This window comes from Anoplopoma fimbria, chromosome 6 (genome assembly GCF_027596085.1).
Source record: "Anoplopoma fimbria isolate UVic2021 breed Golden Eagle Sablefish chromosome 6, Afim_UVic_2022, whole genome shotgun sequence".
NCBI classification, from domain to species: Eukaryota; Metazoa; Chordata; class Actinopteri; order Perciformes; family Anoplopomatidae; genus Anoplopoma; species Anoplopoma fimbria.
Window position 1 is genome coordinate 4,176,143 of NC_072454.1, and position 25,647 is coordinate 4,201,789.

The following is a 25,647-nucleotide window of genomic DNA, read 5'->3' on the forward strand; positions in this document are numbered from 1 at the left end:
ATCACCCCCAACTAAACCGCCCACTCTCTTTTCATTTTTCTCTCACCAGCTCTTCATCCTCTCCTCTCCCCCCCCCCCAGCCTTCCTCTGCTTCTCTTTTCATTTCTCTCTCCCACTCTCTTCTTTCTTTCTCTCCTGCTCTCCCTCTCTTATCCCTCCCCCATCTGTGGGAAGCTGCGTTTGTGCGCATGTCGCCGATGAGTCAATTTGTGGAGGCAGTGCACACACTCACACATGCACACGCGCACACACACACACACACACACACACACACACACACACACACGTATCCTGTCTCCCACGAAGGCATCTGTTTCAGTCTGTCTCTCTGTGAGATGCAGCACCAACAGAGGAGAGAGGGGGAGACAAACGGAGGGAGGGAGGAAGAAGAGGAGAGGGAGGGTTAAGAAGAGAGAGGAGAGAGGACAGAGACACAGAGCAGAGAGGAAGAGGACAGAGAAGGACTGAAAATATCGTTTTTTTGAAAAGAGTGAAGAGAAAAAGGAAGACGAGTCCAACCAAGACAGGACAAGACCCGAAGAGGATGCTGCTGCAGCTGAGCGTCTCTGCCTGACTTCTGAGGAGTTTGGGCTCGGACATGATGGAGATGCAGCATCCAAGTGTCTGAGCATCTTCCAGTTTGTGTGTGTGTGTGTGTGTTGGTGTGTGTGAAGCCATGGCGAGTGCTCAGCCGGGGGTCCATGCATTGAAACTCCAGCCTCCCTCCGTCTCTCAAACGCTGAGGAATGGAAGCAACTTCATTAAATGGGACGAGGTAAGGAGATGGATTTTTCTTACTTATTACAACAACAACAAAAAAAGAGCCAAAGCCAAAGAGCTTTTTAATTTCATTACATTTTTGTCGATCATCTGTCTTTTTTTTGTAATATAAAAATATATTGTAGCAATCAGAATGGCTTCATCGTGCCCACTTGAATCGAATCCAGTGGAATGGAATGGGAGTCAGAGAAGAGGAGGAGGAAGAGGAGAAAATGTGCCATGTTGTCAGATGTGTTTACTATTCATTTGTTGATTGAGCTTTGGCAGTAAGTACCTGTGGATTAGACGCCAGCAAGATAGACAGGGGAGTGACAGTCTGTGTGTGTGTGTGTGTGTGTGTGTGTGTGTGTGTGTGTGTGTGTGTGTGTGTGTGTGTGTGTGTGTGTGTGTGTGTGTGTGTGTGTGTGTGTGTGTGTGTGTGTGTGTGTGTGTGTGTGTGAAACGCTATTGTGGTTACCTTCTTTATGCCACCTGTTGGTATGGAAACTATTAGCATGCATTGTGTGTGTGTGTGTGTGTGTGTGTGTGTGTGTGTGTGTGTGTGTGTGTGTGTGTGTGTGTGTGTGTGTGTGTGTGTGTGCGCACTTAATTATGTATAAAACACACACATGCAGAACTCCTCCAGTGCTGTCACATGCACAGTCAAACCCAATTGAAGGTAGTTGTGTGTGTGTGTGTGTGTGTGTGTGTGTGTGTGTGTGTGTGTGTGTGTGTGTGTGTGTGTGTGTGTGTGTGTGTGTGTGTGTGTGTGTGTGTGTGTGTGTCGGTATGCTGAAGTACGGAGCCCTGACAATGAGAAACATGCTGTCCGGTTGCCATGGTAACTGGGATGGCTACCACCACCTAAACAGATCGGATGTGTGTGAGAAAGAATCGATTGTGTGTGTGTGTGTGTGTGTGTGTGTGTGTGTGTGTGTGTGTGTGTGTGTGTGTGTGTGTGTGTGTGTGTGTGTGTGTGTGTGTGTGTGTGTAATTCAATGCATTGAGACATATATTATCATGAAACATACTTACGGAAGAAGTAATCCAATATACTGTTCAATCTATTCACCATGGCTGAACCGTGTGTGTGTGTGTGTGTGTGTGTGTGTGTGCGTGTGTGTGTGTGTGTGTGTGTGTGTGTGTGTGCGTGTGTGTGTGTGTGTGTGTGTGTGTGTGTGTGTGTGTGTGTGTGTGTGTGTGTGTGTGTGTGTGTGTGTGTGTGTGTGTGTGTGTGTGTGCGTCTGTCTTGATATTTGAATTTCTCCCAACATGTAGAGCTAGGCTTTATGAAAAATAGAATTGGTTGCTATGCCAACGCGTGACAACCAGGGATCTAGTTAACCATCTTCTGAGCTTCTTTTCTTCTAGTTGGTGTTCTTTTGAATGCACGCTGCACTATTTATGAGGAAAGCAGAAAAATAAAAACTTTATTAGCACTGACATCTGTACGAATATATTAGCAGACTGTTTCCCCACAAGAGATCCCGCCGACAGATGCACTCTTTCTTGTGCTTTTTTTTACAGATCTTTTACTAATTTCAATTCTCTTTTTGCTTTTTCTACACAGTACAAACAGCATTTTATGAGCTCTTCCCTAAAGCTCAAATCTGTAATGGGTATTTGTTTCATCAGCTTAGCACATTAAAACATGTTTATATTCATTACCAAAATGGAAAGCAGAGTTTTATCGCACTGTGAAAAATAAAGTGTGGCGGTTCAAAGAGACTGGCAGTAGTCAACGTTGTTTTCTGTTAATCATGACAACACTCTTGTCATAACCTTAACAAAGTGTGCAAGTTGGATTACCTTCACTGTACCTTAACAGTTAGTCATTTTCATGACAATAATCTTCCCCTAACCTCAGTCAGCAGGTTTAATTTCCCAGTGCTCAACCATAAGCTCAGAGGATCAGAAAGACGCACTAGAAACCACCTGTTTAGATATGAAGTCTGCTTTTAATTCATTCTTGTATATGCTGGTGTGTTATTGAACAAAAATGCATACATCGCCAAATGTTGATCAGGTTTGTCAGTTAAAAAGATATGGAACAAACTACCGTTAAATATCAGGGAAAGAAATATTTTAAAAAAAAGATAAAACGTATCTTAACTAGCTGTGACTTTCCAAATACACTTTTTTTTCTGGCACGCATCGCACTTGTGCATATCTGCAGTTCTTTTTAAATGTTGTATTTTACTTGATATTTTTTGCATTCGATGTATAGGTGCATGCTGCAAATATGAGTACTGATTTTAATATTTTTTACTTTATTTTTATAGTCGTTATCAGTGGTTGCATAAGACCTGCAGTGAGGTTACATCCTGAGGAAGAGGTTTTAAGATTAAGGAAACATTTTTATTTTGATTTAATTGAGACCTGTAGTGAATTTCTGTCTGGCAGGAAATTGTGTGTGTCTTTGTTTTCTTCCGGCCTCAGAAGCTTAATATTGACGTCAAATTTTCAAAGTTTCCTTTTAAGTCTGAAATGATCCACTGAAGTTTCTTATTTCATTCTATGTTTATCATCTTTTATTGTAAAGCACTTTCTGCTGCATTTCTTCTTCTTTACTGCACCTCCCCTCACGGCTGCCATGAAATCATTTTTAGGAATCACACAGTTCAACACTACAGTCTTTATCAGTGGCAGCAAAACAAATGAACAAAATACATTGTTTCCCCCTGAAGGATATTCTTCATATAAAACGCGAAAGCTTTTCAAACGACAAAACATCAGGACAGCTGCCTGATTCCACCTGGAACCGATTACAAACTGTCATGTTGGGTAACTGTGGCAACAGGGACAAAAGCTGGATGTCATGAACTGAACAGAACTTTATTTTTGTAAGATTTCTTTGTGCAAAAATCACTCAGTGTTCCCTCTTTAATAGGCACATTAAAAAGTTGAAGGGGCCCAATCCATTGTGAGAGGTTTTTTTATGACAAAGTAGTTCCTTCCATGGGCACTAATGTTGTTTTTTTTGTATATTATGTGAAATTTAAGTGCATGAAGTGCAGGAAATGTTTGCCATTTCTACCTGTGTTTCTCTGTAGGATCTGTCCACCGTGACGCCGGTGACTCTTCACGTGGATCCACATGGATTTTACCTCTACTGGACCGACCAAAACAAGGTGGAGGACCCATGAGCCGTCTTAAATTGCCTTTACTTGGTGGTAAACTATCCAAATGATAAGGAACACATTTAGTTAATTGATTAAAAAATTCACGTCTGAGTAGTGAAGTCATCAAATTGTGACGAGGGTCTGAGTCAAAGACTAATTACAGTTTAGTTGAAAAATACCTTTTATCTTAATTTATGCACTCCTGACCAAAATTAATTGGCACTTGAAGAGTGCAGGTTGCTACTTTAGTAAAATCTCCATTTTAAATGAGACTCTGTCAAATATTCTCTGAATAATTTTCCATTTTATTATTCAAACTGATTACATATTTTTTTTTTTGGAAAGGCCATTCATTTTCTTTGTGGCCGATAGCTACAGGTACTCATATCAACACTGGGTAACATTAAAGTTAATGCTACATTGTCCGTTCTTTACATATATGTTTGCAATATCCAGTTTCCGCACATTGTGCTGCCAGAATGCAGCAGGGAGGTTAAGCCAAAAATTGGATTGTTGTGTATTAATCCTCTATTATTGGGTTAAAGTATCAAAGATAGTGAGAAAGCAGTTTCCTGATTTTTTATATAAGTTAAAGGAAACTTGCATGAAAAAGTGAGAATCTCAATATGATTTTTTTTTACTTACCAGAAGATACGTTTATAGTTTGTGCATCAATAATGTAATAAAGATGTGTACTATGAATGTTAATGTGCTTTATATATAAATATACAAGAACTGTTCAGATATACTACAATGAAAGGCTGTACAAACAAGTTCAAATTGCAAAGACCAAGAGCCTATCAACAGCATCTGATCATTGTTTGTCACACACACACACACACACACACACACACACACACACACACACACACACACACACACACACACACACACACACACACACACACACACACACACACACACTTTCCCTCCAGGTGGGCTTAAATCCTTAACAGGAAACAGGATGAAGCATTTAGCTCCAGCTGACTGTGTGTGTGTGTGTGTGTGTGTGTGTGTGTGTGTGTGTGTGTGTGTGTGTGTGTGTGTGTGTGTGTGTGTGTGTGTGTGTGTGTGTGTGTGTGTGTGTGTGTGTGTGTGTGTGTTTTCTTTAGGAGACAGAGTTGTTGGACCTGAACATCGTAAAAGATGTCAGAACGGGGAGAAGCACCAAAACACCAAAGGTACCATCACCTCTCTGATTACCTGGTATTATTCTTTCATAGTGTGTTTATATTTTCTACTATCAAATGTTTTATTAAGTGATTTGATGCCATGTCATTAAGTTATATCTTCCTACATCTTGAAATCTCTTTGGGAATGTTTTTTTTAAAAAGGACTCTACAGATAAAAGAGAATACGATATATTTGATTCAGTTGCAGCCCTATCAACACCACTATCCAGCTGACTGGTGTTCTCAAATGATTATAAATCATGATTACAGTGGCTGCTTCTCAAATATCCAATTATCTTCGCACTTCTGTTTCTTTCTCAACCTCCGCATTTATTTTGTCATCCAGAAATTGATGTTCATGTTGTAACAAGTCTTGCATGTAGCAGAAGAAAAGCTCCTCAAAAGCTGGAGGAATTCCTCCCCACTAAGACTTTTCAGTTTGTGCAGAGGAGGGTATTAAAAGTATTGTGATCACACCCACGTTCTTAAAGAAACACATTAAGAAAACTGGAAAGATAAGATGAAATGGAATATACTGTGTGTATATATTGTCTTAATTCCAGTATAAAAACAAGTCAAAGTAGTCAGAATTACTTCCACTAATAAAAGTGATATACAAAGTCGGGTTTAGAGCATTGTAACACTACATTGTCATTGATATTCAGGGGATTAACTACGTTACACACTATATTTTCTCATATATCATTGGATCAAAGAAGCCTGAGCTTGTTTTTTACATTCATAACTAAATAAATGTTGTGTATTGAGCATAATGGATAGTTCAGGGCCAATCCTATGTGTGCACATTGGCAGTTTTCCACATGAAATGGACAACGCCAACTGAAACTGACAGCCTCTTCAGCCAAGTAGCAAAACACCACATATAGCATAAGCATGGTAAAATAACATATTTGACTCATATGTTTCAGATGCCTTGTAGAGACTGAGTTCTCTCCCACATAAACCCTAACAGACAGCAGTTTAAAAGCAATTTTTTTATGTTTAACCACCAGATATTTCACTGATTTTTCCATCCTTTCGTCTGTGCACCTCCAGCATGACCTCTGTTTTTTTTATCCCCAAAGCTTTGTTGTTTCTTTTGCCGTCCAATAGGAGGCCAAGCTGCGGGAGCTGCTGGATGTGGGGAACCTGGTTGGCCGGCTTGAGAACCGCATGGTTACCGTGGTTACGGCCTCAGACCTTGTGAACGTCAACCAGCTCAACTTCATCGCTTCGCAGGAGGACGAAGCCAAGGTACCGAACTCACTACAGTGGTGATGTCAGAGCACTGATGATGATGATGATGATGATGATGATGATGATGATGATGATGATGATGATGATGATGATGATGGGGTGTCTGATTTTTGTAGGTGTGGTGTGAGGAACTATTTTCTCTGTCTTCCAACCTTCTGAGCCTCAATCTCAACAGAGACCACAGTCTGTTGAAAGCGTGAGTAAAAACACACACACACACACACACAAACAAACACACACACACACACACACACACACACACACACACACACACACACACACACACACACACACACACACACACACACACACACACACACACACACACACACACACACACACACACACACACACAAACAAACACACACAAACAAACACACGTACACACACTTTATCTTCAGTCTATTTACTTGTACTGTCTCAGTTTCCAAAGCCTCATATATATCTTCTTCCTCTGTGCCATAGAAGCCCAAATACACCGTCCTGCTGCCTGAAATACTCACTAGATGTAGATTAAATATGTATTAATCCACTGCTGAAAATAATCCCTGAGCAAAAGCACAATTTCCTCCTGTTTTAGTAACGTTTGCTGAAAACCGCAATGCCCATCTGTTGAGGAAGCTATATATTTGTGACCCATTTTACAAAGATTTATAACTTCAGTAGGAACAAACAAAAGGTGGACTAACACATTGTTGGATTGATCTTCTCATAGGAGTTGTTAATAATGAGAAAATATAGCACAAAATAAGTCATATCCTGTTCAAGTTATTTAAAAAGACATTCAATCAATACATTTTTCGTCTTCTTTGTAAAACACAAAACAGAGGCTCCACAGTCCTGAACCAAGGTGGATAAAATCTCTTTGTCTTTCCGTTCTTACCTTTCACAATAAAGGTCCTAGACATATAATATTCGCATACAAGTAATTCCCATTTTTGTGTCATTTATTGGTCAGGTCACCGATGTGTAAAGGCCTTTAATGGGACCTTTTGTTTTAATCTTAAATTAATTCAGATTTCAAGTAAATTTGGATCATGGTTTAGGATTAAGAAACAATAGTTTACATCAGATAACAGTAAATGTGTCTCTGAATACTCCTACTGTGACGAGGTGTATGTTTATGAAGTGTCTGAAATGTTATATTTAGTTGTTCAAGGCTGATGGTTTCAACGTTGGTCGTATGTTTAAATAAGCATAAAGTCATTTAAATGTCCCATTTTCTTATGGAAAAAGTGCCAAAAGACTGTTGGCTTCCACTTCAATGAAATCTGCATTTTGAATGAGGCTGGACCAAATTCTCTCAGATGATTTAAACATTTTAACTTTTTAGCATCCAGCATTAGTGGCACAGACGATATTCTGTATGTAGCTTTGTTTCAGATTTGTTATCACAATCTTTCAGATCTGTTTGTGACCTCCATCAGAAGATAAGATGCCCAGTAACAAATACAAATATCACTTAAGAAGTTTAGACAAGACATTATTTAATATAAAAGACATCAAAAGGATGTTTTGATAAAATCTATATTCACGATAAATTTACACTTTGATCAAAAAACGTTGTAATATTCAGCCTCTGTACTTTCTTTGTTTCAGGTACATCCGGTTAACTCTCCAGCCGAATTCAGAGGGGAGAATTCCTGTCAAGAAGTGAGTTTTCTGATTATCATTACCTTCCTTATCTTTAATCAATGCCTCTGTGGTAATGTTGAGGCACATGTTACAGTAGATGGTGTGGAGGATGTGAGAAAATAGCCCGAGGAAATCTGTAGAGACTCGCACAAACTGAAACTTTGCTCTTTTCTGTCCCTTGCTTCCAAAAATACACTTAATTCCATGTGCACTTGGGAAAGCAAAAACAGGGACAGGATCCATGAAGGTGCTTAATTCAGCACTGACCTGGTAATCAACTGCTGCCAGAGCATGAGATGGGATAATACAGTTATGAAGGAAAGCTCTTCTTTTAAAGCAAAGCTGGTGCAGAATTAAGGTCAACTGTTATATCCTGGAAATGGAGGTGAACTTTTGGGGAGTTGAAGGAGAGTTTTGGGGGATGTTAAGAAGCAAGGACGTCCGTGTTGTCATGTAAAAGATGTGTTAAAGTGACATTTTTAAAAAAGCAGGATGTTCAGGGACATTTAAGGAAGTTTCCTGGAGTAAGTTGACAACATGTGGGGGAGTCAGAGGAGTAAATTTGTTGTGGTTAATTAGAGGGAGGAGATATTTTAGGAAGTCGAAAAGTGGGTTTCGTGTGGGGGTTGATGATGTTGTGATGTCATTGTCTGTTACAGCATTGTTCGACTGTTTTCATCGGACAGAAAGAGAGTAGAGAACGCCCTGGAGAACTGCAAACTGCCCTACGGACGGGTAAACACTTCACATAAGTTTGTGTTATTATTAGTGGCAGTAAACAGTAGATACACACAAGAGTTTATAGTTTAAAGATACATCTTTTTACAGAGTCTTCTCAAACTCTATCCTTCATCTTTCTCCATTTTCTAATTCGTGTCGAAGCTCCTATCTGATGCTTTTTGTCCAGATTGAGTCTGTGCATTGAGAGCTGGAATGAGCTCAAATATCTGGGTCATCAAGTTTCGAAGCAACCGGTGAAAAGCATAAAGAAAGTTGGATTCCCTGCTCACACTGAATCTCACATTTAATATTCTTGTGAGCATGAAAAGCTTATTTTAAATGGAGAAGAGTTGGGGAAATAAATCAAAGACGGAGGAGGAATGTTTGATTATTTTTCAAGGTTTCCAAAATCTTTTACAGCAAGTAGGAGGAGGAGATGTTGGAAGCTGATGCACTGTCTTTGACACTGGCAGTTTCCGTTCTTGCTAATTAAAAAATGTGGCTGTGTTAACGTCCGTGTCCTATATATCCGACAGGGAGAAAGCATCAAACTGGAGGATTTCACACTCGAGGTCTACAGGAGCTTTTTGGACAGTCTGTGTCCTCGTCATGAGCTCAGCAACATCTTCAAACTGCAGTAAGTATTTAAAAAAAATCTCCTGGTTTACAGCTACAGTCACTGACCTCTGATCAGCTCAAAGACTTATTAATGTTGAACAAGCTGCTCTGCTTCTTTTTCTTTTTAAGTGTGTTGTTATTTGCTTCGGGCCAATTTCTTTGATATGGTTAGGATGATGAATTTATGATTCATCTTCTGTCCCACTTGTGCACAGAGAGGGATTAAAGAAGGAAGCTGTGTCTTTAACTTTGGAGTGTTAATCACAGCATTAGCTCTTATTATGTTCAGGGAATTATTTATTAATCAGTCGATTATTTTAAATTAATTAGACTATGAAATCTAACAAATACGTTTTCATCTCTCACTTAATCATCTTGAGTAAAAAAAACAGTTTAAACACAAAGGAATTCAGTTTATGTTGATTTGAGACTAACAAAACCTTCAAATCCTCCCATTTTTCAGCTCTAATTCAAACAATAACATCCTATTTTCCTCTTTGGTAATAAAAAAAATGGCATTTCATATATTAAAACATGAGTATCAGCTTAGTTTTCCTTAACTTGCACGAATCCCTTTACATGTAGTTTAATCAACGAAGGAAAAGATAACACATGGACACATTGCAACTGTATTGGATCTTTTTATTTAAATATTTCAGTGCTTTTGAAAGTAAGATGTTTTGCAGACTTCCTGTTGTACCCTGTGACCTCTGTTGTGACCTCTGTTGTGACCTCTGTTGTGTAGAGGATGGGGCGACGGGACGCTGTCACTCGATCAGATGACAGAGTTCATCAACAACAAGCAGAGAGACCCGAGGCTCAATGAAATCCTCTACCCGCCTCTCCGTCCGGCTCAGACACTCGCTCTGATGGAGAGGTACCAACAAGACCAGGCACAGCTGAAGCAAGGTACACACACACACACACACACACACACACACACACACACACACACACACACACACACACACACACACACACACACACACACACACACACACACACACACACAGTGTCTGGAGGATATTTGCTATTTTTTCCACTGTATTCCTAAATAGCTCGATGCCATTAGCTGGTCAGCTGCGTTTGCCAGCAACATGTACTTTCCAACATGCGTCGATACCAAAATACTCTTCCAACCCGCCCACATTCCCTCAGAGGGTAAACTGATAAAAAAAGCTCACATTTGTGTTCAATCCTTCCAGAAGAAAACTTGGCAACAACTTTAAAACCAGCACCACGACTTTCATGATATTTATTTCTATCTCTGAAGTAGATTAGATGGATTTTTGCATATTAATTAAGTCAAAATGAAGCTGTTATTTAGGGGAAACATCGTTAGAAAATACTTAGCTACGAATCTGGTTTAGGAGATGGCTCGTAGTGGTAATTTAAGCAATAGAATAGGGTCTCACAAATATTATTACACTGTTTAACAATAAGTGTTGATGAAAATGTTCACATTAGGCATGAAGAGAGTGTCCAGAAGAACCGCACAGTTTCTTATTTGTTCAAACAGCTTATGTGTCTCTTCGGTAGCAAAGCAGGAAGTATTCTGACGTTTTTATCTCTAATGTGTAACAAGTAGTTTTATGTAATAATCACAATACACTCATATAGTTCGATCTAGAAGGTTTTTTTTCAAGCTTAATAGGCAATAGTTTCAGATCTAAAATATATTGAAAAATATAGAGATATCAGAGAGTCTTAAATGAACATTGCAGGATGCATAAATTATTTATAACTATGAAATGTGTGGTGATGCCAATGTTTATGATGCATTAAACATAACTATAATGTGTTATAATCTGCTTACAGCACTGTGTAATTATAGTTAAAAGCACTCTAACACCTTATCCGGTCAGGTATTATTATACTTCATGATTGCTGTACACTGACTTTTTTTTTGCAAGGATCATACTGTTCTAATTCCTGTATTTGTTAGACATTATAATATTTTTATTATACATTGTAATCACTCTAATAATGTAGTATAATGTGAATATAAGTGGTCATTGATTTCTTTGAGTAAAGTGAACAAATGTATAATTAAATCACACAAAATACATTCTAAATCAAATTTTTACTTTACTTAAAGCAAACAATGACCACTTGGAGTAGCTCATACTCTTACTAAACTACATTATAAATATTATAATGCATAATAAAAAGATAATAATGTATAATAACACACTATGATTCTTCCAAAAATAATTATAATTATAAAGTATAATGATACCTGACCTTATAAGTCATTATACAATTCTTTAGAATGTGTTGTGATTATTGTAATAAAGCATTATAAATGTTTATGAGGGCTTATATCTATATTTATAGTGCTATAATCAGATTATGAAGCATTATGAGTATATTTATATTGCATTATAGACATGAGCGTTACAGAAAGTGTGGTTTCTCACTTTAATGTCCTTATGATGTCTGTTTGTTTCGTAGGCGTCATCACTCTCCAGGCGTTGTCCAGTTATCTGTCCAGTGACGAGAACGGAGTCATCCCACCAGAAAAACTGGATCAGTCTGAAGACATGAGCTACCCGCTGTCTCACTACATCATCAACTCCTCCCATAATACCTACCTGACACACACACACACACACACACACACACACACACACACACACACACACACACACACACACACACACACACACAGTACATTCCACTTTTCCATTTTAGTGTGGGCAGACAGCAGTGTGAACTTCCATTTATTAATTTAGTTCATTTTATTTGTTCAAAATGTTTTATTTGTTGTGACAAGATGACCGTTAAGTTAAGTAAAATATTATTATCATCTATATGTAAATTAAAAGAGTCAGAGACACAATAAGAAAATAATATATTATGTATTTTATTTATAATAATGTTTATATAATCTACATGTAAGTTAATAGAGTCAGATACACATTAAGAAAATAATAAAATATGTATTTATTTTAATTATTATTCTGTTCACACTGTAAAAGCTGTCAGGGGAACATAAAGCTCCACTCTGAGCCATTTATAGTTCTTCAGAGTGACATTTAACTCAACAACATCCTAAAAAAAGGAGTTTATTAGTATCTGACTGGAGATCAGCTTAGAAAGTGAGGTTCTGGTTGTGTCCTGGTGATATTCAGGTGCCTTCGGATGGTGAAAACACACTTTTCTGTCCAGCATAAAGGTGTTTATTATCACTAACAATGTGGACAAGAGGTAACTTTGCAGTTTAGTATGAAATAATGTCTTACTTGTGTTCCAGCGGGCCAGCTGGCGGGGAGCTCCTCGGTGGAGATGTACAGACAGGTTCTTCTGGCCGGGTGCCGCTGTGTGGAGTTAGATGTGTGGAAAGGACGAACCGCTGAGGAGGAACCCGTCATCACACACGGGTTCACCATGACGTCGGAAATCCCATTTAAGGTTTGAGTTAGAATTAAGCAGTTTGTTCAGACCATTTTAGGTTAATTGCTGACATTTCAGGAGAAATATTCAACTTTTTAATTCATTACATTTATTTGACAACCCCGGTTAATCTCAGATTAAGATTTCACACAAAGGGAATCATAAGACAATGTTCAAGATTATGCCAGTGGTTTCCAACAGTTTTGCCTTGGGACATCTCACAACAAAGCAGTGTCAAGTCTGGGCTCCTCATCCCATTCCAGGTGTCTATTAGTTGTTAGAAGTTCCACCAAAGAGTTGTTTTTTTGTTGTTGTTGTTGTTGTTTTTTCCAGGAAGTGATTGAAGCTATTGCAGAGTGTGCCTTCAAGACGTCACCTTTTCCTGTCATACTCTCCTTTGAAAACCACGTGGACTCGTAAGAACCTCTGTCATTATTGATTTGTTGATTTAAGTGATCTATATGGATGGATTACAATTTAACATGTTTATCTATATATATCTCTCATCTATCTCTCTTCTATCTGTCAGTTTGAAGCAGCAGGCTAAAATGGCTGAATATTGTCAATCTATTTTTGGAGATGCTCTGTTGATTGACCCTCTGGACAAATACCCTGTAAGTAACACACACATACAAACAGGACAAATGTTATTTTATATATTTGATAACCTGTTCTTAGCTACAACTATCAATTTATTCTTTCATCTCCATTATGTGTGTGTAGCTGGAGTCTGGGGTCCCCCTGCCCAGTCCTCAGGAGCTGATGGGCAAAATCATCATCAAGAACAAGAAATCCCACAAACCCTCCACTAACACGGACACCAAAAGACTGACGGACCAACCTGCCAATCAGAGCAACGAACCAGTGTCTCCTAGCAACAACACAGGAGGTAAGACACAAAGACAAAAGGACTTTTTTTTTTTACAGCCTAGTTACCCATGTGAAATGTTTTCAGCTGTGACACACTGACAGTCTTTGTATCAAAACGCATAACAGGCCGTAATGACTGGTGGTTTCTCAGGCTACAGGAACTGCTGGGTGGAAGATATTATTCCCAAAAAGCACTCAGGCTCTCATATAGCGGCACTTATTGTTTTTTTTATGTTGATCTTTAGAACTATATCCACATGCAGCAGACATGTATGTCCTCACAAAAATGAGTCACCACCAAATAAGCTCCAGTTTGAAAAAGGTACAGTGATGGCGCTAAAGCTCCAACGCTGCCACTAAGGATTTGTTCACAGAGATTCAGACTGTCCAGTTTATTTTTTACATATTTATCGAACAAATAAAAGGAGAAAGAGACGAGAAGAATTTAGAGAAAGAGGTCAAAATGTGACAAATATCACACGTTTATTTAAAAGAATGGCAATTACAGGGTTTTTCTAACTGCATCTTATAAAAATGTGTTTTCAATTGAAGTTAAAACATCAGAATTCACAAAAAAAATATGATATAGTTATTGTACCAAATAATTTCCTGGATTCAGAGTCTCCTTAGAATAGCCTTTGAGAGAGGACACACATAATGTCCATCATGACTTTGACCAAAATGACAACTCAGCTCCTCCTGCTCACACTGCTCTCTTTTGGGGGTTTTTTCTGCAGTTCTCTGCACCTCATCAGGGATGTCTCAGTAATGAGCAGGACATCCCAGAAGAGGTCGGAAGCTCAGAACAGCAATTAAATTAAATTAGGGAGCCTTATTGACACGTTTTGATGTGCAAAACCCTGAAAAACAGGTCTGGGACTGAGAGCCCAGCCGTACACAAAGAGCAGACTAGTCGTCATGCTGAAGTACATACTCATACGCCGGCCGTGACCCAGCCAGTGAATGTATGAGTGGGCTGAATAATCACCTGCAGAGCAGTTAAAGCAGAGGGTTGTTTACTAAACTACAGGCAGCTGTTTGGTTTGAATTCTGATGATTGGTGTTTTTTTCTACTTGCAATCCGAACACAGAGGATGAGTTTGTCTGTATTACTCAGATATTTTACATACATGTCTCCTGTTGGTTTATTATTGGTTTGATTCTAATGTTTTCTTGCAAACTGACAGAAGGTTTCAAACGTTTCTACAGAGGAAACATTTAACCATTTTCAGGGCTCGGCAGTAAGGGTTGCCAGGTTGCTATTTTAAGAAATTGGCAACCAATTCTTGGCCTTTGGCTGCCATCTGTGGCAACCAGTTTTTAACGTTGCCACAGATACTCGCAACAGATAATGGAAAAATGTGTTGCTAATATCTTAAAATGGCAATCTTAAATGACAATAGCAGCCATAGTTGCAAAATATTGTTATTTTGCTGCACAATATCGCACAAATATTTTGGATAGCTAGTTTTATTTGTTGCATTAGTGATATTTAAATATTGCTGTTACAGTCAGAACCAGAACCAACGGCACGTGGAAGTCAGTGCGTTTACTCACATGTGCAGGTTTTAGTGACAATGGTGAAGCAAAATGAGTTGTTTGACTGTGTGGTGAAAAGTTCAACATCACAGAAAAAAAAATAGCTGATTGGTTTTACTGTCAGAGAGCCAGATGAACCTGAACCAAAAACAAAAAGGGAAATTTGTGATCCCGAATAGACACAAAGCATCCGGCCATATTTGAGCAGGTTTGAAAATTATGCAAACTTGTTTATCATTTTCATTATGAACCCGAGGAGGTATGACTGCATAATATCTTAATTCATTCAAATATAAGATGACTTAAAAAAAACTGGCCGTTTTGGCTAAAACTAAAAGCTGATGCACTTTTAAAAGTTAGTGTTAAACTCAGAGTTGTTTGGATTTTGGATTATTGCACAAAAATGTTCTCCGTGGCAAACACAAGTTTATGATACTAACAAGTTTTGTTCAGAAAGATAATCTTATATCATAATCGTTGTTGGCAAATGCAATCTGCAAAAGTAAGTAGTAGTTGCCATGTTCATAATATTGTTTTCTTGCACCTAAATTTCTCCCAAACGTTTCTTTTTTCAGGCCTTGATGTCATTAAACTGAAGTGTTTATCTGATGTCGTTTAATCTGCAGTGAGAGTTCAAACCTTGTAATGAGTTATCTTGTGTACAGCTGAACTCACAGGGTCAGGTTTTTTTGACTGCTCTTTGATGCTTGGACAAAAGAAGAAGGGTGACGAGACGATGAGGATGAAGAATTGTTTAACTTTAATTTTAACAGAGATCGAGGCTGAGAGTGAGGAAGATGATGATGATGAAGATGATGATGGTAAAAAGGTCAGTGGTGACGTCATACAAAGCTGAGGGGCGGTCGGCCTCGCTGCTGTCGCCATGTGTTTCATTGTTTCGTTCATTCTTTATTCTTTATGCCATTGTCACTGTTAATCTTTTATGTCCCTTAAAGTTATTGTTGTTAATATCAGCTGTCATTTGTGCTTTATCGTTGCTGTTGTCGCTGCAGTGCGTTGCTGTCATTGTTGTTGTTTATTCTTAATGTGCATTGTTGCTGCTATCTTGTTTACTTGTCTCCACTGTTCACACTGGTTTGATCGAGTTTACATTAAAAGAAAACTTCTCTTATCGTTGTCAGACTCAATGAAAATCAATGCAGCTATCGTCTGTTATTCCACACATTCTTCTTCCTCATCAAAACGTGGAGCCTACATTACCCACAATGCAATTAAGCTGCAACTGGTTAGGTCGTAGATTCAGTTGTTTGAGATGAGGATCCATACAGAAGTCTGGAAAACTCACTTCTTTTTTACTTTAGATTTGTGGGTCATTTTTCATACTTCTTCAGCCCTAAGCACAGTGACTCAAGTGACATCATATGAGGCAATTTATCAGATTAATAATACATTTTTACCACATACAGCTTGCAGTAGTACTCCACAAGACCTCCACAAAAACATGTGTAATGTAAGCAGAGTTTCCCTTTAAGTTTATCTTCACAGAAAAAACAGACACAATCTGGTAAACAGAGAAACAAACTGCTCCTGTGTTGGGATGTAATTCACTAAAGAGAAGAGAAGAATAGGACGAAAGCAAATGCAAACACTAACAAGAAAACTAGGACTGCTGTGAGGTCTTGTTATGAGAGGTTAGTGTGTTTGCACATTGTGTGTGTGTGTGTGTGTGTGTGTGTGTGTGTGTGTGTGTGTGTGTGTGTGTGTGTGTGTGTGTGTGTGTGTGTGTGTGTGTGTGTGTGTGTGTGTGTGTGTGTGTGTGTGTATTTGTTTTTGAAAGTTTATGTGGATGTCTTGTTTGTTGGTGTTACTGCTCACTGATGCTTCTGCTTTTTGTCAATATGTGCTGAAAAATAACTCCAGTTTGTTGAAATACAAGACCAAAACAATGAAAAATGTGTATCTGTTGGACTTGTTTCTTCCCAACATTTGTCCTGTACATGTTATTGGATAAATGCAGCCATGACACCATTAAACCACTGATTTAAATATGTGTAACTTTACTCTTAAACTTTATTCCTGTTGTTATTTGTTTCAGGGCTCAGCAGAGCGGAGGCCGTGGCTACAGAGGAAATGTCAACTCTGGTGAACTATGTCCAGCCAACCAAGTTCACCTCCTTTGAAACATCCAAGAGTAAGAAAAGCATATAAGAACCAACATTTCCTAAATCTATTGTATAATTTCTCTTAATTTTCTGTTAAAAGAAAAGAAGAGGTCAACTCCAGCTGCACTAAACGTTCTTAAACATCCAAATCTGCAGAATGATGAATCCCACTTGATCACAAGTTGGAGGTGTGTTGCCAATTGTTTTACATAGCGCTCCCTAAACACTATATAAGGGTGTTGTGCCGTGTGCAAATATTCTAGGAGATGCCCAAGAAATGTAGAGATTCCACCAAAAAGTAAGAATAAGAACTTCAGCAGTATTGAAATTGAGGTTCTGTTAAATAAACTTAAAGAAGCATCTAAAAACAGTATGTAAGCCATTCAGAAGCTATCAAACAAAGGTATTTATAGTCTTAATAGGGATCAATGGATCAAAAGTATTTCTTAAACCCAGGAAATAATATCTGATCATTACAATTACTCCAAAACTTATAACAGTATAAATTGATTATATGATATTTGTGTGTTGTTTTATGTTCAGCAAAGTTCAAACTTGTGTGTTTCTTGCATTGGACGTTGTGGTCTGTGAAAACAAGGTTGTTTTCTCGACCACTTGTAAAATGTTAAGTTAAGATCAAAAATAAGAATCCCAGAAATCAGTGGCTACTAACAAAATCAGATTGGTAATATTTCCTGCATGAGGCCCATAGTTTGATATTTCTCTCTTCTCAAAGACAATTCTTGGAACAGCACGCTCACAAAAGCTGCTAAATCCTTCAATTTCATTTCATGCCTCAGCTCTCTCTGTACATGGATCAACATTTCACGTCTCGAGGATATTCTTTGATGAAAAATATACAATGATTGAGCAGCTGGTCTTCTGTCATTAATCCCCCTGTTTCTCTTGAAATGTCATTTTGACCTTTATAATGATCCAACGGTATGCAAAGTTTGGGTCCTTGCATTTTTACCACGGAAGCATAAAAATGACTGAAATGCAGAGAGTGATTGCTTTAAATATCTGAAGATGATGAAGGAGTCATTTGAGAAAATATTGCCTAAAATAATGTCTCTGTGTGTCTGTGTGTGTGTAGAGGCAGCCCGCTGTTACAACATGTCGTCTTTTGTGGAGACCAAAGCTTTGGAGCACCTCACAAAGTCACCAGTGGAGTTTGTAGAGTATCCTTGGCAACGGTTATCGCAGCTACACCACACCATGGCAACCGCTTCTATACTTTATGTTCCTCTTCCTCTTTTGAGGCTTATCTTTTTGTAAAAACCTCCGAAAATATGTCCCACTCAGTTTTAATATGAATTTTAATGTCAGTAACACTAGTACTATCTTTGAAAGTCTCTATACCAGTGTGTACCAGGTACAATACATTTTATTTGAACATATATAATGATATAAGTGTGGAAACACATGTTTAAGTAGTTGTAATAATATCTTTACAAAAACATAATTTTTTTGTCATTCTCTAAGTTTTGTTTCTTATTTTTTATCTTTGAAGTACAGCAGTGTTTTTGGCAAGTATTTGGCACGACATTGGGATAGAAAATGATTTTAATGACTTTATAATTGTTCTTAACTTTACATTAACCAGATATAATAAATCACAGTTGAGTCGTATCTATCCTAAAGGAACCAGAGTCGACTCATCCAACTTCATGCCGCAACTCTTTTGGAACGCTGGCTGCCAACTGGTGGCTCTCAACTACCAAACTATAGGTGAGTAAAAGTATATGAATGACAACATTTAATACAACAGAGCAGTGATTCTAAACCTTTTTTTGGCAGGTTTCTTAAAGGTTGTATGTATCTACAGGCTGTAATCAGTTCAACCACAGTGTGCTTGTTTCATGTCAAAGGTTCAAGACCTAAAATTATCCACTAATAGACAAGAAAAGAAGATAGCTTATTACATTATAACAGAAATACGTTTTTTCCTTTATTGTTAGTCATCTCCTGACCTTCAGTTTTTTTTTCAATGCCTCGAGTAGTTCATAACCGCTACTGCAGCAGAGTAATGCAGGGGGCATTTTAATATTACCTCTATAACACAAGACTCTTCTCTATAATTCAGTGCAAAAAGTATTATTTTCTGCCAGTGGTTATAAATATTATAATTTTATATAATATAACACTTGCCATGACCATGACCGGTTATTGCAAACACAGAACCATAGTCGCTGAATTGACCCTGAAAGTAAAAATTGATTGAATCTGAGAATATATTTAATGAATTCAAAGTGTACAAAGCTCTGATTTCAAGCAGCCATTAGTGGCATGGTAAAAATTATTCCAGTGACTGGATGTTCTTTGCTCTTTTGGACCCATAATTGATACGTCTCTTATTTCTTTTTTTCTTTTTTTAATTGCATCAATGAAAGGATTCAGTGTTAAGGACAGTCAGTGCTCAAATTATCCTAAATTTAGTTTTTAGTCCTGTCTTTGTAACTCACAAAGAGACGAGGGTCAAAAAGCACAAAGTTTTTTTATGTGCATGCATCTTGTACCTTTCCTTTTTGAACCAATGAACCAGAATTGCTTTTATCACATTTGCAAATTATTTGTACCCAAAACTTAAAACGTAGCTTTCTCTTCCAGATTTGTCCATGCAGCTGAATCTCTTCATGTTCGAGTACAACGGTCGGAGTGGCTACAGACTGAAGCCGGAGTTCATGAGACGTCCGGACAAACACTTTGACCCGTTCACAGAAAACACAGTGGATGGTATAGTTGCCAACACCCTCTCTGTGAAGGTACAGCGGCAGAACTTTCTTTTTCCTTAAAGCACTCAGAATGTTTTTGTGATTGTAGGAACTTACCATTTATGCTTGTGTAAAATTCTTTATATTCCTTCGCTGACTCATCTTTGTATCTGTCTGTTTCCACGTCTGTCTGTGCTTTTTAGGTGATTTCAGGCCAGTTTCTGACTGAACGGCGGGTGGGTGTGTACGTGGAGGTGGACATGTTTGGACTTCCTGCAGACACCAGGAGGAAAGCGCTGAAGACCAAAACCTCCCAGAACAACAACGCCGTCAACCCAGTGTGGGACGAAGAGCCGATTGTCTTCAAAAAGGTGAGGAAAGGGAAAGGGAGTAATTCAGCTGAATCTTATCTGATGCCACAGCTGTCTAATCAAACGATATGACAACTCTCTGACAGGTGATTCTTCCAACTCTGGCCTCTCTGAGGATCGCTGCTTTTGAGGAAGGAGGGAAGTTTATTGGTCATCGGATTATTCCAGTTTCTGCCATAAGACCAGGTAGTTATATTAGTCACATTCATCACTTTAATCACTGACTTTCTCTCTGTCAACTGTGAAATACTTTTAAAGAATACTTCACCCCAAAAATTATAATCTCTGCTACTTTTAATTCTTCTTCTTCATCTCCCAGAGATCCAATCAGTGCAGTGTCTTCATCTATTTATGTCAGTAAAGTTTGAGTTTCTATAAGTTTCACTCTTCTTTATTACCCTGCATTCAATTAAATTCTTCTATTTATTAAAGAAAAAAAGGCTTTTTATAGAGTAAATGCAGCACTATGCTAGAAAACTCAACAGACAATGATTGTTTAAAACTGTCTTATTAACAATCAAGACTTTTCTATACTGAAATTACGATAAACTACTATTGTATTATATCAACTTCATTCTCTTTTTCCTTTAACACCTGTGTAGACTCAAAATACACTAATATATTAGTCATATTATTCAGAAACTACCAGCCTTTCCAATTTATTTTTACCTCTGGGCTTCCACTGTTTTCAAAAACCTCTTTCCATCTGTTAGCACAGACATGCTGCTGGTTTGGAAATGTAATTTAAATGAAATTTGGTTTAATTTGTATTTTTGTCGTTACATGGCTGATGGCATCTCTCTCTGTCTGTCTTCTAACTGCCAGATTCCTACATTAATACTGTTCACCCCAAATAACCCAAATGATGTAACATCAGACTCTGTGTTGGTAAATGTTTCCTTTAGGTTATCGTTACATCAGCTTGAGGAATGAGAAAAACCAGTGTCTGATTCTACCGGCTGTGTTTGTCCACATCGTGGTCAAAGATTACGTCCCAGACACCTTTGCAGGTATGAAATATGTAAATACATGTTTACAAACACATGTTTGGCTGCTGAAGAAGCAACAGAATAATCTTCCTAACTAACCCTCTGAACACAACTGTCAGCTCTGTATTTTATCTGTTTCTACATATTTCCTCTCTAGATGTGATCGAGGCTTTGTCCAATCCTATCCGGTATGTCAACCTCCTGGAGCAGAGGTCCAAACAGCTGGCGGCTCTGACTCTGGAGGACGTGGAGGAGGACACGCAGACTGAGGTCCGCCCTGTCTCTGGTGTTTCCTCTGTCTTTGTCCTGAAAGCAGAACATCTGGATGTAATTCTGCTTGGTTGTTGTTGTTCAGGATGAAGCAGACAGCTGTGTAGAGCGAAAGAACGACCTGAAATCAGCTCCACTGGAGAACGGGCTTAGCCCCCCCTCCGGCCCTGCAGGCCAAACCCCCGTCGCCACCACGCCCAAAGCCTCTGCAGCCAATCAGCAAGCAGCTACGACAGGTAGCATACACCTGCAAACAAAGATGAACACACTCATTCAAGGATTTGTAAATGCATCTTCATTTTGGGTTCATTTTGGCGGCCCCTGTGGACAAAAGCAGTAGTGTCATATAAAGGCATCAGTATTACATTAAGTATGTTTCATAACCAGTTAAAAGTTCCTTGTAGTAACTTAAATATGCTCATATTGATCATTTTAGCTATCGTGCTAAAAGTACTGTTCACGTTATTGTTGTTATCGATGTTGATTGTGTCTTTTCTGCATTTCAGAGGCAGCAAAACCTGCAGCAAAGAGTGAAGATCTGGTTTTAAGTGTTCTGATAGGTCAGTACTTTCATTCCTGCTTATAATGAGTTTTTGAAATCCCAGGTATGTGATCAATAAAACTGAATATATGAAAAATATATTAAAGACAACTAAACTAAACCAGCAGCAACAAAAATAGCATCAAAAGTATATTATATAGTATGTAGCTCATAAACCTTTAAGATATGTATGTGTCTGTATTTTTGTTTGAGGAACACAGGGTTAATATAAACTGGTGTTACAGTCCATCTTTATTATAAAAAATACTAAAGTAATGTATTCGTCTTGTAGCAGAACATAGATTTTTTTTATGGTGATTGACTTAAAAATGATAGATTTCTTTAGTCCATTGGTCGCTTTGATCATTATCAAAGCGACCAATTACATGAATAATAATGCATTATTCATGTAATTATTTATTTCCAAGAAACGTACGAGCACATCTCTGGTTAACACAAGATTTAAAGTGTTGCTTTTGTCTGATTCTTTATGGAGAAACGTTTTTACAGATATGTCGTTTTAATAATTTATCTTAAATGACATTCTGAAATAACACAGAAGAAAAAGAAACATCTGAGAAAGACGTTAGAGTTGCATTAAAATATGCTGTGTTAACACTTGTGGTAACAGACGTCCCAGTGTGCGCCATAGAGAGTCTGCAGCAGTCGAAGGTTTACCAGAAGGAGCAGAGACGTCAGTTTAAAGAGCTGAAGGAGTTGGTGAGGAGGCACCAGAAGAAAACCTCCGAGCTCCTCCGGGAGTTCAACAACAAGTACAAGAAGGTGGCCAGACAGTGCAGCAAGAGCAGGTAAACACATCATTCCCTCTCCTCATCTCATTACTTTAATCATGTCATTGTTTTTAGTACAATTTCCTGTGTTTTTTTGCATAATTCACACATTTATTTACATGTTTACATTCATCAGGGCTTCGCATTCGGAGAGCGAGAAAGACCAGCGCCTCCAGCAGCTGAGAGACGAGCAGCAGCAGCAGCTTCTGGCTCTGAGGCAGGAACAGTACTACAGTCAGAAGTACCTTCAGAGAGAGCACATTAAAATGGTAAAGTCTCACAAAACCAACTGCTACTGCTGACCCCAACCCTCTCTCTAAAGTTTTGGGTTATCTATATTTGGATGAACTAAGTAAAAGATCCCTTTTTCTAATGCAGGAAGTCTCTTTGTCACAGGAAGTTTAAATAAAATCCCCCCAAAAATACTATAAATATGTTTTTTGGAATGATGGAAATAACTGAACATTGAAAACTTTACATTGGAACATTAGAACAATGCACTTATTTCATTCCACAGACTGTGTTAGGTTGGCTCAGTTTGCTTCGAACATTAATGTGAAATGTAAAAGCAGAGTTTCTGTTTCCTCCAGCTGACGGAGCGACTGAGCAGCTTGGCCGAGGAGAGTCACAACACCCAGATGAAGAAACTCAAAGACATCTGTGACAAGTGAGTGACAAATGTGGGACTTAAAATGACGCACATCAGGCTGTTTAGTCACACAAAGAATGACATCTTTAAGAGCTGCTCTCACATGAGAAGTAGCTTCAACAGCCTGATATTTGGAAGAGCAGAAACAGATCCAATACATTATCACCTTTGAAAGTTGAAGGGATTTTAGAAATGTCCCTTTTCTGTATTCTATACTCTGGTATGCTTTTAATACAAGAGGTGGCTTTTTTTTTTTATCGGTTCAATATGATGCTTTGTTGTTATTTAGGGGTGATCCCTTGTCAAATTGAATTCAAAATTTTTATTGACAAAATATTGAAAGAGAAATATATTATATACAGTACCAGTCAAAAGTTTGGACACACCTTCTCATTTAACTACTTTGAAGAATGTAAAATATAAAACATATTCTGGTTTGTTGAGCATTTGTTTGTTTACCACATAATTCCATATGTGTTCCTTCATAGTTTGGATGTCTTCAATATTAATCTACAATGTAGAAAAAATTGAAATAAAAATAAAGAACAACCATTGAATGAGAAGGTGTGTCCAAACTTTTGACTGGTACTGTATATAAATAAATACAGTTCACCAGGTGGCATCATATCATTGTAAGATTTTCAAAGGGATGAAACACAATAAAGCCCAACTTAAACCCAACAGCTTTACTTCATAAATAAGATATAATTAATCAGGCTTATCATGTTCTCCTAAACCTGACACAATTTGTAGACCAATGCATGAACAACTAAAACAACAAGATGAGTATTTAGGATCCACTGCATCTCAACCAATTCACAGTCATATTTATAGTAATAGCTGCTACTCAGTCAGATTTAAAGTTTCCAATTAAGCTAATTCGCTAAAGGTTTGCAGGTTAAACCATTCAACATAACAGCTGCTGAATATAAAATTAAACTCCATGCAGCTTTTGAATCAGCATGGCACAAAATTAGTGGCGCTCCCTCTAGTGGGATAACAGTGGAAATGACCAACCCGAGAAAATTACATAAATGAATATTTGGGTATCTGAGCCTTGAGGGTGATAAAATCAAGAAAACTAGTTTGTTTGAGAGGTCTGTAAGTGGGTATTCTAGAAAGAATTATGTGTTTTGATTGAACTTTGAGATAACCTTTAATGCTACACACTCTCCAGATAGTTTAATGTCTAATTTACACCCTGAGTAAGTAAGAAGATCTTTTGAAGTCAGCCAGTGAGCATCGTTTGTCCTATTTGTATTTTTTAACAAATTCATCAGTTCATTTTTTTCTCACCGAATCCTCCCACTATGAGCTCTGATGTTTATCCTGCTGCTGTAGGGAGAAAAAAGAGCTGAAGAGGCAGATGGATCGAAGGAGAACAGAGAAGATCAACCAAGCGAAGACCAAAGAGAAACATCTGGCTGAAGAGTACGATCCATAAACACACACACACACGTTTATAAATCCACCCTAGATACCCGCTGTAGCTCCTTTATCCACTCCATGCTCTGATCCATGCAGCTGGTCTAGTCAGAAGAGAAAAAAACTCAAACTCTGACTGTGTGTTCCCAGGGAGAAGATGGAGATCAATAAGTCCTACGTCAATGAAGTCGTCCAGAACATAAAACGGGTGAGCGGAGGATGAAGAAATCTGGGTTACAGGATTTATTTGGATGGTTTTCTATAGTCTGAAAACTGTTGAGACTAATGATGAAAATGTTATGTTTGCAACACTTACTCTCTGCAATCATGAAACGCTTCATAAGACTCTTTTTCTGTCTGTCTTTCTGTCTCCAGCTTGAGGAGACTCAGACAAAGCGCCATGATCAGCTGGTGGAGCAGCACAGTGAGCTCCTGCAGGAGATACAGGACCTGAAACCAAAGGTGAAACACAAAATCTCTTTCTCCCATAATCGCCTGTTTTTTCTTCATTATGAAACTGTGGAAAGCACCTCCTACCACTTTGTATACGTCACGCTTGAATGCGCCAAACTGCAAGGAAAAATTCTAGTTCACGGGGCTCCAAGCTGCTGCTGCTGCTGTCTGTAGCTCCACACCCACACAGTTTAGGATCGGTGCTGACGTCAAAGAGGGGCTTTTGGGTGATG

General features: G+C 38.3%; 1 protein-coding gene across 1 annotated transcript in view; it reads left to right on the forward strand.

The window, feature by feature from the left end:
- The first annotated feature begins 676 nt into the window (after positions 1-676).
- Positions 677-25,647, forward strand: part of LOC129092102 (1-phosphatidylinositol 4,5-bisphosphate phosphodiesterase beta-1) — a 25,376-nt gene continuing 405 nt past the window's right edge. Inside the window, exons 1-32 of the mRNA XM_054599900.1 lie at positions 677-775; positions 3,813-3,890; positions 4,994-5,062; positions 6,167-6,307; positions 6,427-6,506; positions 7,910-7,963; positions 8,605-8,680; positions 9,202-9,302; positions 10,029-10,192; positions 11,738-11,881; positions 12,537-12,697; positions 13,013-13,095; positions 13,209-13,293; positions 13,403-13,568; positions 15,862-15,924; positions 16,565-16,568; positions 17,155-17,240; positions 18,308-18,392; positions 18,818-18,942; positions 19,822-19,976; positions 20,129-20,296; positions 20,383-20,482; positions 21,202-21,306; positions 21,443-21,555; positions 21,641-21,791; positions 22,062-22,115; positions 22,728-22,905; positions 23,024-23,156; positions 23,478-23,554; positions 24,878-24,967; positions 25,112-25,169; positions 25,337-25,423. Of these exons, the coding sequence (XP_054455875.1) occupies positions 677-775; positions 3,813-3,890; positions 4,994-5,062; positions 6,167-6,307; positions 6,427-6,506; positions 7,910-7,963; positions 8,605-8,680; positions 9,202-9,302; positions 10,029-10,192; positions 11,738-11,881; positions 12,537-12,697; positions 13,013-13,095; positions 13,209-13,293; positions 13,403-13,568; positions 15,862-15,924; positions 16,565-16,568; positions 17,155-17,240; positions 18,308-18,392; positions 18,818-18,942; positions 19,822-19,976; positions 20,129-20,296; positions 20,383-20,482; positions 21,202-21,306; positions 21,443-21,555; positions 21,641-21,791; positions 22,062-22,115; positions 22,728-22,905; positions 23,024-23,156; positions 23,478-23,554; positions 24,878-24,967; positions 25,112-25,169; positions 25,337-25,423 (3,333 nt within the window). The remainder of the gene's footprint in view (positions 776-3,812; positions 3,891-4,993; positions 5,063-6,166; positions 6,308-6,426; positions 6,507-7,909; positions 7,964-8,604; positions 8,681-9,201; positions 9,303-10,028; positions 10,193-11,737; positions 11,882-12,536; positions 12,698-13,012; positions 13,096-13,208; positions 13,294-13,402; positions 13,569-15,861; positions 15,925-16,564; positions 16,569-17,154; positions 17,241-18,307; positions 18,393-18,817; positions 18,943-19,821; positions 19,977-20,128; positions 20,297-20,382; positions 20,483-21,201; positions 21,307-21,442; positions 21,556-21,640; positions 21,792-22,061; positions 22,116-22,727; positions 22,906-23,023; positions 23,157-23,477; positions 23,555-24,877; positions 24,968-25,111; positions 25,170-25,336; positions 25,424-25,647) is intronic.